The 18,290-nt window shown below is 38.0% G+C and overlaps 1 protein-coding gene across 2 annotated transcripts in view; it reads left to right on the top strand.

Annotated features, from left to right (window-relative positions):
• The window catches only part of BBX (BBX high mobility group box domain containing), a 259,093-nt gene that overhangs the window by 199,553 nt on the left and 41,250 nt on the right, over positions 1-18,290 (top strand). For both annotated transcript variants that reach the window (XM_090276338.1, XM_090276346.1), the window contains exons 10-12: positions 282-362; positions 3,633-3,707; positions 11,024-11,104. In XM_090276338.1, the coding sequence (XP_090132464.1) occupies positions 282-362; positions 3,633-3,707; positions 11,024-11,104 (237 nt within the window). The remainder of the gene's footprint in view (positions 1-281; positions 363-3,632; positions 3,708-11,023; positions 11,105-18,290) is intronic.

The raw sequence follows: 18,290 nt of genomic DNA on the forward strand, positions 1-18,290 counted from the left end.
AGATCATACAGGCATCACTGTAGAAATTTTTCTTAGGTGACTATTAACTTTCTAAAATGCATTATCTTGCTCATCTGCTATTTACGGAATTATTTACAGTTGAATGACCCCTTGTATAAAACTTTCCCAGATATAACTACTTTTTTGTCACAGTATTGCCTCAAATTGGGACAATCAAAATCATTCTTTCCTCAAATAGGAACGTTTTAGGTGGCGTTTATCTTCTGTTGTATTCCAGAAACTATTCCTGTAATGCTTCATACCATCTCTATTTATTTCAGATATCCTCTGGCGCTTGCAGGTCTGATGTTTCAGAACCCTCTGAATTGCGTCAGAAGTCACCATTATTTCAGTTTGCTGAGGTAATATATTGCAACTTATACTTAATAAGGAATTTGTAAAATGAGTTTAAATTTAAGCTAATGATGGTAACTTAAAGCAACGAAGAACTCTGCTTAGCTCAATTTAACCATAAATGGGATAACAAAATCAAATTTTTGATAAGATATTTTGGAACTCCAGAGTCTCTTAATTAAGGAATAACTATATGTTTATAAAAGATCATTATTAAATCATGCTGAATATTATTACACATAAGCTTCATCAATAATTTTTACACATTAAAAGTAAAATTAAGAATATAACTGAATTATTGTTAGAACTTGGTCACTTATCAGGTGTCAAATCAGAAGACAGAAGACACTCATGGCTGTTCACTGGCTATGTATTTTTTTTAGTATTTTATTGAAACTTGAGCATGCAGCAGCATTTTCTGAAGTCTTACTGTCTTTTGTCAAACCTGTTGGGCTTAACACATCTTGAACATTGGTTGAAAAAGATGATATAGAAAAGCACATTATCCTTGATATCAAGTGTAAAGGTTAAAAGACTGCTTCTCAAAATATCTTCATTTACCCTAGAACTCAATAGGGAGCCATCATTGATTGATAGTTTCTGAATTTAAAGCACGTGGTCTTCCCTTGATCACATGAATTGTCTTCCACTAGGCCTCACACTGCACCATTCCTAGCCATTTGCTTGTGTAACAGTTTTGTATAAGGAGAGTTTCAGACATTTTCCTCTCTTAGTTTTCCTCTCTAGTGTCCTTTTACTGGTGGTTCTCAACATTTTCATTAGCAGACTGCTTTTTACAGTGGCATATAGGTCATTCCTTTTAACACACTGTTTATAACATGCCTAAATGCTCTGCAGATAGTATAGGAATGTTACATATTTGCTGACATAACAGTCCTTATCTATCAGTTTCCTTTCTGCCTCTGTGAGATGTGCCATGAATTCCAATTGTTTTGTATATTGTATCCTAAAGCATTAATGTAAAGACTCACTCTGTACTCCCTTTCTCCAGTTATTATAGACATGTTAAATAATGCTGGTTCCAACTTTGAAAGCAGAGTTGCTTAACCATTAATTTCTGAACCCATAAGGATCTAATGAAATCTAAATTTTATGTGAAATTTGGTTGTATTGGCATATGAAAATTTTTGTGGGTTCTACAGCATATGGAAGATTCCAAAGAGATTTCCTGACCCTGTTGTTTTATATAAAGGGTCCCTGATCTAATATTTCTTCAGGAGCTTCCTACTCATGCCGTTAATGGAATATCTCCTTTATCCAAATATTAATATGTAAAACATCCTTTTCTTGAGAAACTTGTAAAACACTTTACAGAAATCTAGATGATTTACTCCACTATTTCTATTTCATTCACTGTATGATTTAAGCCATGAAGAAAGACATTTTTCCTTACACAGACTGTTTATATCTTTTCAATCTTTTAGAGAAATATCTGAAGTAAGACCTACCCAGTTTGTAATTCCCAGGACTTCGGGAAAATCCTCGTGGATTCATATTTATAGTCTGTCACAACTTGCACATGGTGGTCTTTTGAAATGATAGGTTTCACCATTTGACCGAGAAGAAGTCTACAGTTTTACCCTCAAATGTCTTCATTGTCTTCAGAGCACTTGGTTACCTCTTACATGCTTATGATAGTTTGTTTATATCTAGTTTGTTAAAAAGGATCTGGGAGATCATCTTGCTTTTTACTGATATTTGTTCTAAACTTGCTTATATGTCGCCCTGACTGGTGTGGTTCAGTTTTTTGGGCGTCGTTCTGCAAAACAAAAGGCTGCGGTTTGATTCCTGATCAGGGCACTTGCCTGGGTTGCCGGTTTGGTGGTCCTTGGTCAGGTTGTATTCAAGAGGTAACCGATCAGTGCTTCTCTCCCTCTCTTTCTCCCTCCTTCCTTCTCTCCCTCTCTCTCTAAAACATAAAAATAGATAGATAGATAGATAGATAGATAGATAGATAGATAGATAGATAGATAGATAGATAGGCTTAGATGTCTGATTCAGCGCTTACAGTGGAATTAAAATTTTTCTGATGGCTTCATCAGTGAATAAAGTCAAAGTCAGTGATTCCATCACTCTTATATCTAAGTATATTTTTGATACTATATCATCAACTGGTTTCATTGCTTTTCTAACAAACATAATTTGAGATTAAAAAATGATTTTTGTGGTTGAGTTATGAGTAAGGTGAATTTTTTGTTTAATAAGTACCCTTTGATGGAGTTGGTGACCACAGTTAATTGAAGAAAAAGACTTTTATTGCACTGGGAAAGGGCTGAATTTATGTTGTCCAGGCTTTCTGCTCTTGTGATTCACTTTCACCCTATATTATAGCTGGATAGAAGTTTGTTCCACTTTGGAACCAAAATTAATAATTGACCCTGCTCTCAATTCTCAGAAAGTTTTCTTGCATGGCCCTCAGAGCAAACTAATGAGACTACCATAATTACCAAGTGGAAACAAAAGCTGTCCTAGGTAAACCAAATGTGGTGTGGCAGAATCCTCTGTCCACTGTCAGGAGAGAGAGAGAGAGAGAGAGAGAGAGAGAGAGAGAGAGAGAGAGAGAGAGAGAGAGAGAGAGAGAGAGAGAGAGAGAGAGAGAGAGAGAAAATGCATGGGGTGTTATAAAAAAAAAATGCTATTTATATTCAGTGAGCAATTTATTGAGTTGTAGTGTCATGGCTTATTTTCTCCTCCCCATAATCCTGTAAAATGGAGATTATCATCACCACCATCAATTTTGGGAAAAATAAGTGTCAGATTAGGTGAGCTGCCCAAGGTCACGTAGCTCGTGAGGAACAGATCCAAGATTCAATTCCAGATACCCTGACCCACATCCATGTGGGTCTCTAATATTGTTTCACAGCCACCTCTAAGCAGAAAACAGTTTGGTGGGGAGTGGTGTAGGGAAGACAGACAGTGACTGGCTTTACTTCCAGCTTCCACCTTTTAATAATAAGGAAATTTATTTCACCAGGTTTCAACTGCTGTTTGACACATACGTGATACCCTTACAAGAGACATAGCAAATGAACATGGCAAATGAGCCAAACTCAGTCTTTTTGTTCTTTTCAATCATCTCTTTTTAGAAACATGGTCTTTGTCTTCCTTTATCATTTATACTGTTCTTCTGAAAGGGATTGAGGATGATGACTCATGTCTTAATCTTTATCTGTGTCTAGTGGAAATATATGGCAAAGTCTGTTAGTCTGATATGGGGAAATGTCCTTGTGCATTAAAAATTACTTGTTTCTTTTCAGATATCTTCAAGTACATCCCAACCTGATGGTCCTTCAAAACAGTGTCAAGCATCAGCCTTGTTTCAGTTTGCAGAGGTATGGCCTTCCTTTTTTAAATATTTACTGGGCTTAGAAAACTTAGCGCTCAGGAAATATTGGAATGTAGTTTTAATAACGTATAGTGAACTTTTGGCATGCCTCTTGCCATTCTTCGCATAATATACATAACAATACTTATTGCTTTTTGCCATCTTTGCTGTAACCATAGTCAGATAAGCTGCATATATTATACCCATTTTATAACCATCTGTTAAAGAGTTTATTCAGGATAAACACTTCTCAGTAATTATTTCTTTTTTGCCTTGTTTTAATTTATGTTTAAAGCTTGGAAAAACTGCTGTCAACATGAAGCCATAGGATTCCAATTTATGAAATTTTTCCAATAGTGAAGTTATATGCTGTAATTCATGAATAGCTCTCACAGCAAATGCTATGGTGAATCTGATCTGTTAAATCATGGGTGCTTAAATTTCACTGTAGTGTAGCTTCACCCAGTATTTTTATTAGTGCTTAATCCCAGGCTTAGGTCAGGTCAGCTCTTGCAGGATCTCAGATTTCTTTCGTTTGTCTGCTAGAGAGAAAGCACACACCAGAGAGCATTTTTTTGGTTAGCATGATTAGGAGGCAAATCCGATATGCTTGATTTTGCAACAATGCCCTGGCTTCCACCGTAGGCTCATTTCTAGTGAGCACTACATGACAAATAATGAGGTATATCTAGTTCTTGAAAATAAAATGCTATCTGCTTTAGATCTTGCTCCCTTTTCCTTTTTATTAATTCCAGCAAAAAAATGCATATCATAAACTGAGCCATTTTGTGTAGGGTTGAGAGAAAATGACAAGCAGGACTGTTCTATTTAATATTGATATATTGAATCACTTTGATTCATTGAATAAAGAGTGCTGCATAAATGAAATATAAAAGCATATCCTTTTGGCAGGAGAAAACCCAACATCTTACTTTGAAAATGAGAAAAATTACTTTCAGCCCTTGCATTAAAAAAACAAACAAACAAACAAGAAACACTGCTACCTCTTGTGACAGCTGTGCCAACCACGGCAACTTTACCCCCCGCTGGCCTGCTGATCTGTTAGGCCTCACTGCCACAGTGTTTGCTTGGCGCTGCTACGGAAGTGGTAAGAACAATATAAAATGTCATCATTTCATGAAGAACAATTTGCTTGACTGAATCTGAATAAATTAAGATTTTATTATCATTTTTCATTATGATTAACAGGCTATTTTCACTGTCTGGGGAACTAGTTTTGTTCAATATTTTCTTGCTTTCCTCCAGTTGTTGACATCCATTTATTTGATACTAATACCTTTTTCAAGAATTAAAAATGAATTTTGGCTAACCAGCTTGATAGAAACACTTCCTTCAAAACAGAATGTATTTGCCACATATTCTGTTTGATTAAATTCTGTACTCTAGCATGAACTTCAGACAGGCAGTGGCTCAACTTTGACACACCTTGTATTTACTAAGTACCAAGGGTTTTCAACTTAATATAAAATGTAAGTCTGGGCCTAGTGGGTGTTGGTGCGTTTCTAACAGTTATCACCACCCAGCATGATTGTTATTTAAGCAATACCGTCATTAGATTTATTAGGAGCTCCTGAAACCCTGGGCATCTCTGAAGGAGCAGTTGGATGGTAAAATAGCCTCTGCCTTGTGATTCTGGAGGATGGGATTTGTGCCTCTCTTAAACAAACTAATTTGTCCTTGCTGCTCATTATACTTACTCCTCAAAGCATGAAGAGGTTCTCCCCCATCACCCCCACCCCAGGGAAGAAAAGCCCGTCTTCTGACTTGGGAGTTGTGCAAGGAGACACTTCCAGATGGTCACCCCTCTACTTAATAGCACTTGTCTCCTGAGGGCTTCTGGTTTTTGACAGTGGGACATATGGATGACTTGAGGAAGCTTAAAAAAAATAGTTGACTTGGAAACTTAGTAGTTGTTGTTTCAAGACATCGTAACAGAGGAAGGCATGCATAATGGAAAAACCAAAATAAAATGTTTTGCCCTTAAATCAAATGCAGTTCTCCCTCCCAACTCAGAATATTTTTTTCTAGTTATATTTTGCCCAGGTTGATAATATGAGCCTTTTAATTCCTAAGCAAATTAAACAAATTATTACATACCTTGATGTTGAGTTATAAATGTTATATGTGATTATATAAGAGAAGTACTTGATTCTCTCCAATATAGAACCTCTTTAGTCACTTTCCTCAGCTGACTCAAGAGAACCCTAAGTAAGATTCAGTCTCTTAACATCTTTTGAGTTGACCTTATTGTCAGCCTAATACAGGGCGGGTTTATTTAAAACTAAACAAGACCTAACTAGATGAACTAATAAAATTATCTACTAAAATTGGCTATGAGCATATATATATTGCAGAAACAGAATAGGCTGTAATTACTGTAATCATATCCCTAAAGCTCTTATAATTACTTTATAAGACATGCTTCACCTTCGAGAAAACACAAAGACTCCAGAAATTCTTGTTTTAATTAGTCTTAGTAGAGGTTCTCAAACTTTAAATAACACCAGTCTCCCAGAAGTCTTACTCAAACACAGATTGCTGAGCCCAACCCCAGAGGTTTTTGATTCCTGAGTCTGGAGTGGGGCCTGAGAATTTGCATTTCCAAATGGTCTCCAATCAGGAAACGAGAGAGAGTTTGAGACCACTGCTCTGTAGTTTACAGTTTTTACCACAAGTTGTTCATTCGTCATTATTAAGGCTGTTCCTAGTATCCCTGGGACCTCATAGGGAAAGGATGAAGTGAGGAAGGGATGGACATGTAACAGAAAATTTCCCAGTGGGCCACTTTATACCCCTGTCCCATTTCAGAGGGATTCTCAGTTTTCCTCTGTACACATGGAGAAAAATGTTGTTGTTGTTTTTAATATAATTTAGTAATCAATTTACTGTTTAAAAATGTTTAGTTGTAATATCAGGCTTGCAAAAATTCTCAGAGACCATTCCTGCCAATTTAATTTACAAATGTTTGTAACTCCAAGAGATTAGCTAGATCTTCTCTTGGCTGTAGGTCATTTATTGTACAATATCATTATCCTAGAAACATACCTTTTGAAAGACTGTAAGCCTTGGGCATTTCTTTAAATTAAAAATGTTTTTCTTTTACATTGAGTCCTAAGGCTCTGCCTTGCAAGCTGAAAAGGATATTTTTCCTTCTTAACCAAATCTGATAAATTTTAATACTCATTGAAGTTAACCTATATGGAACCATGAAACTGAATAAAGAATATTTTGTTTGTAAGTTCCTCATGAATACTTACATTTAAAGGGAGAAATATGTCAGCTTTATAAGATCTAGAAAGAAATATGGAGTGCAGAACCTGTTTCCCCCATGCCAGCCTGCCTCCCGTTCCTTATTGAAACTGATAATTCATTTAGACTCAACTGGGCCCATCTGAAGAGCCGTCACTTTTGTTTCCAGGCCCCTATTCATAAAGTTGGTTAGAATGAGTTTTTTATCTGCATCTTTTGTTGTTTACAGGTAGAGTAACACATCCGTCACTTTTTAGATCTCATTTACTGAAGACTAATGACTGAATGCAGTGCCAGAAGGGTGCTCTTGCCTTCATTATTTAACATACCTGAAAGCCATGACCATATTCTCTCCTCTGCTCTGTGACTGACTCTTAACACCTAGAGCATATCCTCGTGTTGAAAAATTACATATTTACTTTGCAGACAGAGGGCTAATCTGGATGATTTAGACAAATAAGCAAATTTAAGCCATTGTCACAAGTGAATATAAGCAATAGGTGCAAGTTTTGGCATTTGTTTTCATGATGAAATGCTCAGTGTGTTACAGAATATTACACTTAAAAAAACCGTTACAGACTCACACTGTGACTAATCAGTGTGAGAGTATTATGTGCTTTATTGGAAACATTAATATTTCTTTTAAGGTAAGGAAGAGCAGTCGTCTCACATTGCTCATCTGTTCTTTGATTCCTTATTTATTATTACTGGCCATTTCCTCCCAGAGTACAATGTTTATGATATCCCTTATAAGTGCAGAAGACTTCCCCATTACCTAATTTGCTTTTGATTTTTACCACCTGTTTCCTTAGTGGGCTGCCCTGCCTCAGGCCAGCTATAAAATAAGCAGTTTAACATCTAGGGTGAGAATTTTTCTTGCATTTTTGCTGTTACCCCACATCTGTTACACCCAACCTTTTTTTTTTTTTTTTTTTTTAATCAAAACATACATAATAACCAGAGGAGAGACTACAAAGAAATTAACAGATTGTCAAGCACCATCAGTTCAAGGAAAATGAAAAGCAAAGCCAGGCCCTGGCTGGTGTGGCTCAGTGGATTGAGTGCCGGCCTGCAAGCCAAAAGGTTGCAGGTTTGATTCCCAGGCAGGGCACATGCCTGGATTGCGGCCCAGGTTCCTCAGTTGGGGGCATGTGAGAGGCAACCGATTGATATATTTCTCGCATATTGAGGTTTCCCTCTCTTTTCTCCCTCCCTTCCCTTCTTTCTAAAAAAAAAAAGAGTAAATAAAATCTTTAAAAAATAAAAATAAAAAAAGCAAAGCCAGGAACATATTATGCAGTATGGCTCCCTAGAGCCCAGGAATATAACATGCACTTCTGCCACCAGCTGATCAGTCATTGAAAAATATATTAACTGTATTGTTCTTACTTGAAAGAATGCACGTGTCGTAAATGGGAAAAAAACAGGGAGGGGCAGGAATGAACTGTGCTATAACAAATGGGCATCGCACAAGCTATGCTTATAATTGAAGCTGTCAGAACAGACAAGATTATGGAGAGGAAAAAAGTATATAAATAAAAAGAGGGCATCAAAGCAAAATTCTGAGGAGAGCCAGCAAAGAACAACAAGAAGGGGCCTGAGGGGTAGGAAGAAAGCCAGGACCCTGCAGTAACAGAAGCCCAAATAAGAGTCCTCCAGAAGGAGGATCAGCCATGTGGGATGCTGCAGAGAAGTCAAGATAAGGCTCAAGCCATGGGCTTAACATATGTTTGGTTTTTTGGCTCCCACCCCAATTAATAAACCAATGACTTTTTTAGAAAGTGTATCTTGTCACTAAGACATTCCATGAAAATTTTATGGTTATATAAATTTTGGGCTAAAATACATTGATCCTTCCCTACACATGCCCCTTTGGAAATCAGGTTTCCAGCAACTTTGAGCATTTAAACTACTGCCCTGTACCTAAAAATAGGTAAAAGTTCTGTTCTAGGCAGTGAGGAAAATTGTTCTGACTAAACATAAGTGATTCCTTCTGAAAGGCAAGGGACGATTTTTAAGCCCTGACTCAGACAGCAGAGCATAAACGCAGGTGGCAGATAATACATCCACTGCGTCAGGCACAGGATATATGGTAGTAAACAAACATGAATAGAATCAAGGAGCATATAAGTAAACCTACAGCAATGAAAGTTAACAGCAGAGGGAGCCAGTGAAGAACTAGAAACAGTGTCTTGGGCTATCAGTGCAGCATTACCCAGCTTGTCCTTCAGTAAATCTTGAGGGTATTATATGGTTATGTGACAGATTTAATATTCTAAGTATTAAATAATAATTATCCTCTGACATTGCAATTTTTTATTCTGTTACAATTTCACTAGGTAACTAATTTTTGGAATTGTACTGAAAGAGTCTGTGTTTCCTAGTGTTAATGATAGATCCTTAACACTAATAAATGCATTATTTGTTGAAAGCATATATGAGCTCAAAACTGTACCAACTTCTTCATTAACATAAAATCTAATCTTCACAACAGTGGTATGGGGCTGGTATAATTGTTTCTATTTTGAAGACGAGGTAAATGAGGCTCAAAGTCATAGTTATTGCTTAAGTCCACACAGCAGAAAGTTAATGAAGGCACGTCTGTCTGACACAAAAGCCATGTTCTTTCTATTATACAACCTTGGTTCAAGGAACTGGCATTCATCTTCAGCTCTTCATTTTCTCAAGTCACTGAGAATCAGTGATTATACTAATGTATTTGTTTCTCTTAATCTTGTGATAAGTGAGTAATTAAATTCAGCTTGTCTGGAAAAAGTAGAAGTAGCCTATATCAGAAAATTTAGTCAGAGGAAATTTTTCTAAACTTTGAAAGATTGAGCCCCATAAATTGATCTTCTAAAGATAATGTAAGGGATTAGGGTGAATAGGCAATGACTATGTTTAAAACGATAGCACCTAGGAAGAAAAAATTCTTAAAACTTATTACACTAGGCCCTTCTAAATAGCCCAGGTAGCTTATTAAATATGTGCCTCTACAAAGGCCTCTTCTGCAGCAGGTGGTCTAGGGAGAAGTCCCTTTAGCAACAAAGCACCCAGTCTCTCCTGGAGCTGACAGCTCCATAGAATCCCCTGCGGGACTGGGGTCACCTGAAGCAGGATTGCCTTCTATACTGAACTGAGAAATGCGTCTGTCTTTAAACTGAGAAAGAATTCAGAATCACAAAGAATACAAAAATCCAGCTAGCTTCTCTAATAATGACAGAACTCCAGGAGAAGCAAACTTTGTATAAAGATCCTTAACATGTCCTTCTCAGCTCCTTATGGAGTTAAGCTAGAAATTGAAAATGAAATTTTCATTTAAAAAATGATAAAGGCTATAGCATTATTCACTGTTATCAGTGCCTGGCTGCTGTTTGAGCTGCACTGGAAGGAGAATATGCAGTCAATGTAATGTTGTATACATGTGTGTATGTACCATAACATAGGTCCTTAATTGTGCCACTTATTCAGATTTGTGGTCTGGGTTGTCAGTCTTTGTGTACCTTAGAACATATTTGCAAAGCCAGAGCAAATGTTTTATATAAAATTCCTAGGTTCCCCAGCTCCTGCCATACTGCCTAGGACATTTATATTGGATTCTCCAAAAACGTATTTGACTGGATTCTCTTTCCTCAGAGCTCCCAAATATATTCCTTTAAAAAAATTAACTAATTGCTTTGGTAAATACAAATTGATTCTAAATAGCTCTTTTATATCTGACACTTCATTAATTGTTATTTATGTAGAAACAGAAATGCGTGTCTCTTGTAAGGTTAGAGAATTAAGTGTAAAGCCTGGAATAGAAAAGATAATACATTGCCTTGTCATTAAACAGCCCCCAAAGTCATGCCTCTTTTTGTTACTATTTTGGGGGTTATTTACTAAATTTGGTTTCAAAATTATAATCTTAAGCATACCACATTTCAAATTATTTGATACTTGGGAGCAATGCTGTTCTCATAAAAGAAGGAAAATTCCTCAGTGTGTATGAATGGAAAGCAAGGATTCTGATATCACAGTTAATATTCTTTATGTGACTTGTTTTCAATATAGATATCTTCGAACACTTCACATTTGGGTGGTGCTGAACCTGTGAAACGCTGTGGGAAGTCTGCACTCTTTCAACTAGCAGAGGCAAGTTTCTAAGAATATCCTGAGATAAGCTCTGCAGAGGCAGAAATCACAAAAAGTTAATCATAACAGTATTCCTTAAATTGTACCATCTCACCTTTGACCATAAAGTGTGTTGTATCTAATTTTCAACAGTGAAAGGGTTAACCTTTAATTTAGAGGGGAAAGAAAAAAAGTTGTTTTGCTACTGAAAGTCCTTCAGCATTGAAAAAGGTTACCCAGGGAAACTGCAAAATCTTTCACAGGAGATATTTTAAAGTAAAGTCAGTTTTGTCTCTCTCAGGTTGGTTAAATAAGTTTAGCCTGAACCCAGAAGAATGGCCCAGGTCATTTTCTTCTTCACTGATTCTCTTGTAACATCTATAAATCCCTAGAATGCACTACTTTTTTACCAGGTGGTTGATGTTTTAATTTTTGTTGCTTTTAGTGAAGAACTCAAATGACATGTTCAAAGGTCTGGTTTTATAACATCTATCAGTTGTACGTGTGATGGGACATAGTTTTAAAATTCCTTTGGCAAAGTACAAGATGTGTTTTCATAAATCCTGTACGGGACAGAACCCTCATTTGGTGGGGATAGGATGGGGAGGAAGGTGCCAGGAGCAGTTTTTAGAGTGGGCAAGAGCAGTGACTTTTTCTGCTGAGCTGTGACTGCTCTGCCTTGAGGGAACGCGCAAAAGAAACGTCTTTAGCGCTAGGGCACCATAGTAACAGTTCTTCCTTTTGCTGAGACAAATTAGCAGGTACAAAAATGGGTAACCAAAAATCTCTAATAATGTCAGCTTTTTCTTTTCTCTCATGTTTCTGGCTTCCTTCCCATGAGCTCCTTCTAAAGTTTTTTGTTTGTTTGTTTGTTTTGTTTATTTGTTTGTTTGTTTATTTTGAGTGGTAAGAGTTCTATAAGTCTTTTGTTGTTTGTTAACTTAGTGGGATGATCTGTCAAATTTTATGGTAGCTTATATCATTAAAACTTAGGAGTTTTAAATATCTTAACATTAAGCTTTTAAAGTCCAGCCAGATCTGAATTAGAAATATAAAAATACAAAGGCCTGATATAGTAAAGGAAAAAAAAACCAAAAAACCCAGAATTATCTTCTGGAGGGTAGGCTTCGCTGCTAGGTGAGTGTTCTAGGAATCCATTTGTGTCAGTGCGCCAGCTGGCATTGTTGTGAGAGGTTGCGTTTGGCTTCGGTGAATTTCTTTTGAGGACTCTTTTAATGCATTTGCCCATTTCATGGTGGGTGGTTTACCAGTGCACCTGTCTACACCAGGCTGAGTGTTCAGCAGTTTTTGACCAAAAACGGCATGACCTCTACGCTGCACCCTCCCTATTCACCTGATTTCACCTTGAGTGACTTTGTCCTATTTTCCTGGATGAAAAGAGTCCTCAAAGGGAAACATTTTGCCAATGTGGAAGAGGTAAAACAAAAAATGGCAAAAGCATTAAAAGGCATTAAAATCGATGAGTTCAAAAACTGTTTTTGAGCAGTGGAAAAAAACATCTATAGGTGTATTGCATCAAATGGAGAGTACTTTGAAGGTGACTGAAGTTTAAACATGTAAGAATAAATACACAATTTTTATACATAAACTTTGGGTTTTTGGGTCCTCCCCCTCATAAACAGTGAAACAAACTAACCCATTGTTGTCTGACATTAAGCTGACATGGTGCTTCTTGTGGAAGACAAATTCAAACCCAAAGAGAGGTCTATAAATGACTAGAAAGCTTATGAAAATCACAAGGGATAGTTTTTAAAAGAACTGGGTAAGTCAGTAGCAAAGTACTACTTCAGGTAGAACTAAAATGGTAAGAATCTGGCAACGAATGTATCTTTGGAGTTAGAGTTATAAACAAGACTTAGTATAGTGAGAGACCATGTGGTCATGAATTTGTCTAATATTCTTGAGACTATGGATTTTAAAGGCAATTTATTTGGAAGAAGTGATTATTTTTCTTGAATAATAGGAATATATAGCCCTCTCTTCATTTCTTGGTTATGTGTGTATACACCCATATACAAACATATACATATGGTTTTTATTTTTTTATTTAAGTATAGAAGAAAACAAAAATATTAATTTGAGAAGATATGTGCACCCATACATTGACTGCAGCGCTGTTTACAATAGCCAAGATGCAGAGACAACCTAAGTGTGTCCATCAGTAGATGAATGGATACATTCAGTTTTTTAAATATTAAACACTAAATTGTAAAACAAACCTAACTTTCAATGTTAATACATCTTTATTAAACAGTAATGTATTAGGAAAGTGTGGACCTTTGAGGTACTTTGCTGTGAAGGAGGGTGTAGGGAAATGAATCTGTCCTCTCATTTTATTTCTTTTACATAAGTCATAAAAAAAGGATCTCCTATTAAATCTGAGCTCATTAAAAAAGAACACTCTTCTAATTTGTAGGGATGCATCCCAAATATGAAACAGATGCTATGGTTTAACAGATGTTTGAATGCTGGCGTCATAATTTAAAGGGGTAAAATGACTGCAATAAGCCTATACCAATTAGAGCAAATCAGCTTATACTCAGACTTAGTTTCTTATGACATCTGAGTAAAAAATACATGCTTTTGATGAAACAAGGTCGCTAAAAAATAATTTACATTATATGTACCACATGAATATGAAGCCATAATGCTAATAGGCTGTGTTTTAGAATAACATCCTGAAGCCTTCCCAGTTTCTAATTAAACATAAATATGTGCACAATGGATTAATCAGCATCTCCAAATAATCACCAGTAGAAATAAGCTTCCTCAATTTTTTTAATCCAATGTGTACTTGATGCTCATTTTTCCTGAACAAAACATATTTAATTATGTTGGTTCCTCTTTAAATAAGTATAACAGGATTTTGAGGAGGATTTTTTTCTGTTGGTCATAATTGGTGGTATTGTCTGAAATCTGAAGGAACAGCTCTAAATTTGCACATTCCAAAGGGAAAGCCTTCAAGAAGCCACCTTCAATCTGGGTCAGACCCTGCTCTTGGGATTTATGAAGAGATGGCCTAATTCAGCTACTGTCCCATATACTTACTACTGCAGAGGTTTCTCCTCTCATCCTCACTCTAGCCCCAAGTCACAGTGAGTGGGGGAATATCATAGGCTATCCAGTCATCCAGAGTATTTTGGCTTTTTTCCCTGTTCTGAGTAGGAAAGGAGAGACAGCTCTAAGAGAATGCCTGTTAAAGATTGGGAGTGGTACCTGCAAGAAGTGGCAAGAAGCAAGAAATGTTTTACACATAGATTCACTGCTGTCCCTTTCACTTCTCCGAGCGGGCAAGGAAAGAACTGGAGGAAGTCGGCAGCAGGGAGAGACTTGGAATGGCCTGCTGCACTGTTTTGGCATTGTACAGATGTATGTTTCCAGGTCAAGTGGACAAATAGGAAGTAGTAGGGCTTGATCAGACAAGAGGCCATGAGATGGTCTGGGGAGGGGTTGGCAGAGGGCTGGCCTGGGATGGTAGGACAGGTTCACATATCAGGAAGTATTCAGTAGAAATCACTTTGACCAGGACATTCTGATGAGCTTCCATAAACAGGAATGATGTTTAGGTGGTTTGCATCAGTACGGCTGTCCAGGTACTAAAATACTTGGCAGTTAGTACAAAGGCTGTGACCCAAGCCCTTGAGTACCCTTGCAGAAATGCTACCAACATCTCTGATCCTTCCAGCAACTAGAAGGGCACACCAGCGGCCTGCAGGACCCTGTTCCAGCTCTGGGACCACATCTCTTCTGACTGGTTTACACCCCTGCCTATTAAATACTTTGTATATCATCTCTGCACTTGGCGTCCCCTGACAAGGTCATTCCATCTTATGTAGAGTTAGTTAGCAGGAACAGACCAAAAAAAAAGACATAACCATGGACAGTTAGTCCTACCTCCACCATTTCTTCTATCCTCTAAATGAGAAGCTGTAGGCCTTATGAAGAAAGGGCCAGGAACCAGCCAGCCCGAGAATTAACCACTCACCCTTCTCCAGTTCCATTCCTGGAGGCTGGCATGGAGGCTTGCAAGAAATATCTTGTCTTTGGTGAGAAACAAGAAATGTTACAGGCCTGCTGTATGTATTGCTGGGCCCCATGCCCACACAGGCAGGCAGAAAGAAAATCGGAGAAGCTGACAGCAAACACGGAGAGATTTGGATGGGCCTATGCTCTCAGTTTTGGCATTGTATGGACCCCTCTCTATTTCCCTGGACGCTGGACCAAAAGATACCCTGGGGAAGTCCCTTCCTTGAGAATCTGATTGACATTTTAAACTGGGTTGATTGTTAATAGCTGAAAGTGACCTGAAAATTCTGGGATCTGTTCCAGGTGTTTTTCAGAAAGTACTCCCAACTAGGAAGGGAGATTTGGCATAGTGCTGCTGAAGTCAGGGAATTAAGTAAAATAAAATCCTTAATGTTTGAACCTCCATGAGGTTCATACTGTTCAGTTAATCAGTTTCTTAATTGGCAGGTACCAGTATAATGTATTGTGTTTCCTTTCATTTTGAAATTAATTAGGTCAGGTCATGTAAAGTTCAGCAAAGCAACAAAGCATCCCCCAGAGATCATTATGCATTACAGTTGCTATAGTTGGAAGACACTCAGAGACATCTTTACCTGTACATTTTAGCAAAGAAAATTTCTACACTTGAAGGTCTCTGGTACCAAAATTGCCTAGTATAATAAATGGAGCGGTTTATTCATTTATTCTAAGGACCAATAATTATTGAGGGTCTACTCTGTGCCAAAAACAGTGAGGCTGCTGAAGCTTCCTACACATGCATATGTTGGTGATGATGAGGTGACCCGTGAGCCATCTTCTACAGTCAGTGGTACTGGAACATTTTACCTCTAGGTACAGTTCTGGTGTTCGGTGTGCCACGAGGAGCTGGAGAATAAGCCTAAGATCATTACTGTTTGTCTTCTGATTTTTCTGAAATAATTTCATAGGTTCTTTTATAGATTTAAATTTTAATAGCTGATTTTACTTACAAGTTTTATAATCTAAGATAATAATAACTTTTATTATCTACTGTGTGCTAGACACTTACTTTATATGTTTTCATTGAATTCTCACACCCATCCTCTGAGGATAGCAACTATAATCATCCCTCTTTTACACATTAGGAAACAGAAGGGCGGAGAGGCTTTTTGCCTTGCCTAAGGTTGAGCGGACAGGAAGTGTTTAGGCCTGAGTGGAAACCTGGGCAGTGTGTCCCCAATCCTGGGCTCTTCAACACTGGGCTATTCTAGTACCTTGTTTTAGATTAATAGAAACGACTGTGCAGGTTGCTTGTTGTAGGAGTTTGCATATTATAGAAGGCTTTGTGGAAGACAGCTTACTCCTACACATGTGTACAGCCGAATAAGATGACAGATTGTTCAAGACTGCTGTCAAAAATGGAGCTGATATTTCCTTTTTTTTTAAAGTGTCTGTAATTTTAAAACTGCCAAGATACATCTTATACACTTAAATAAGTAAGTGCGTATTTGTAAATTTGGAAGGTACCGTGAGGGCTTTAGGAAGTTATGGTGTATGGCTCCTGTCCTCCAGGAACTTACTCTTCACTTGCAAAGAAGTAAGATATACAAAGTTAAGGGATAAATAAATAGTGCAGATGGTTTCATAGGGAACGATGCAATGCAAAGACAGAATTCCACTTGAACGATGAGTGATAGACAAAGTGAATGTGTAAAACCAGGAAAGAAACAAACTAATATTAGCAGCAGGGTTCTGGGGACCCACCACTGGGGAAAGAGCATGAAGATGGGTCTTGATGAAGGAGTGGTTGGGGAACTGAGGTTGAAACTAGCAGCCAGCTTGCAGAGTTGCTTTGTTTGGCCCATAATTTGTTGACCTGTATTATAGTTCATATTTTAATTAGTGGTTAATACTGTATTTTAAAATCATAGATTTTTAGTAAATACAGATTTCTTATTTTCTCATGAAAATTTAGAGGTCTGGAAATACTGAACTAACCTTCCTGCACAAGAACAGTTGTTCAGAACTAGTAAGTAGTTGCCCCTTGTAGAGGTGCTTGCTGTACTAATGTGACTGTCCTCTCCTTTCCCTACTGAGCCCTGGCTCTGAGGCCAGAAGTCATTGCCAGTGCCCACTGTCACTTGTCCATCTCCCTCTTTTATACCTGACCACCATGCACAGTAGAGATTGTGACTTGTGCATAATTCACTGGAGAGGTAAGGTTACAGTGAAGGATTAAAGGCAGACACATGTGAGATAAGTAGATGACATGTAGATCAGGTTGGCAGGGGTGGAGGAGATTTATGGCAGGTGAAGGGAGAGTGGAGCTGCAAGTCAGAATTGGGAGGGTGTTTAGTGTGAAGCAAAGAAACTCCTACCTGAACATAATGAAGGGCCATTGAAGATTGGGGGCAAAGGTACGCAGTGCTGAAAGTACTGCTTGAAGAGCCACTTGGCAGCTGTGTGTAGAATGGAGTAGAAAGCCTCTGTGGACATCCAGGTGTGAGAAGACAGGAACCAGGGGAGGGGGAGCTGGCAGTGGGAATAGGAGGCAGAAATTGACACCAGCACAGTTGTGTGGGACTCAGTTGGATGATTGATTTGATGTGCGAGGCAAAGCACAACGGGTGTCGGAGTGGTGACTTCACTTCGGAACCTGAGTGTGGGAGAAGAATGGCTTCCCAAGGTTTGACCCTGACCCTGAGCTCTGTTGAGGAAGGCTGGGCATCTGTGCACAAAGAGGAAGCCCAATACTGAGTATGAAAGAACTGAGGAAAGAGGCTGAGGTGAGGAGGGATAGCTGAAGAAATCCAGTACTAAAAATGTCAACACGAGAGGGGATTGCCAGCTAGGTAAACAGTTGAGTTTGGAAAGCAGAGACCCATATTCTTCCGAGCACAGAAGAAAGGTGAAACACGGTCACTGCGTTGCTGAGGTTGGCTCGTGGTCCTTGTTGTCTGTGTTGTGCTCTTCTTCTTTATGAAACTAGTTATATGTTAAGGTGAGGGTGAAGGGGGAGGCTGCTGAGTTTCTCCAGATATACTCACTCCTTGTATATAAGGTAGCAAGATTAGAGATCTGGTGGGTCCTGTTTGTTAAAAAAGATGAAGACATTGTCAGAGGCTTCAACTCCTCCCTAGTTTTTCTTTATATTCTAAGTTGCAGAAGCCAGTTATAATTGAAAACAAATATAGATCTATTC

Source organism: Furipterus horrens, unplaced genomic scaffold, assembly GCF_987537825.1.
Source record: "Furipterus horrens unplaced genomic scaffold, mFurHor1.1.pri manual_scaffold_1, whole genome shotgun sequence".
Classification (NCBI taxonomy): Eukaryota; Metazoa; Chordata; class Mammalia; order Chiroptera; family Furipteridae; genus Furipterus; species Furipterus horrens.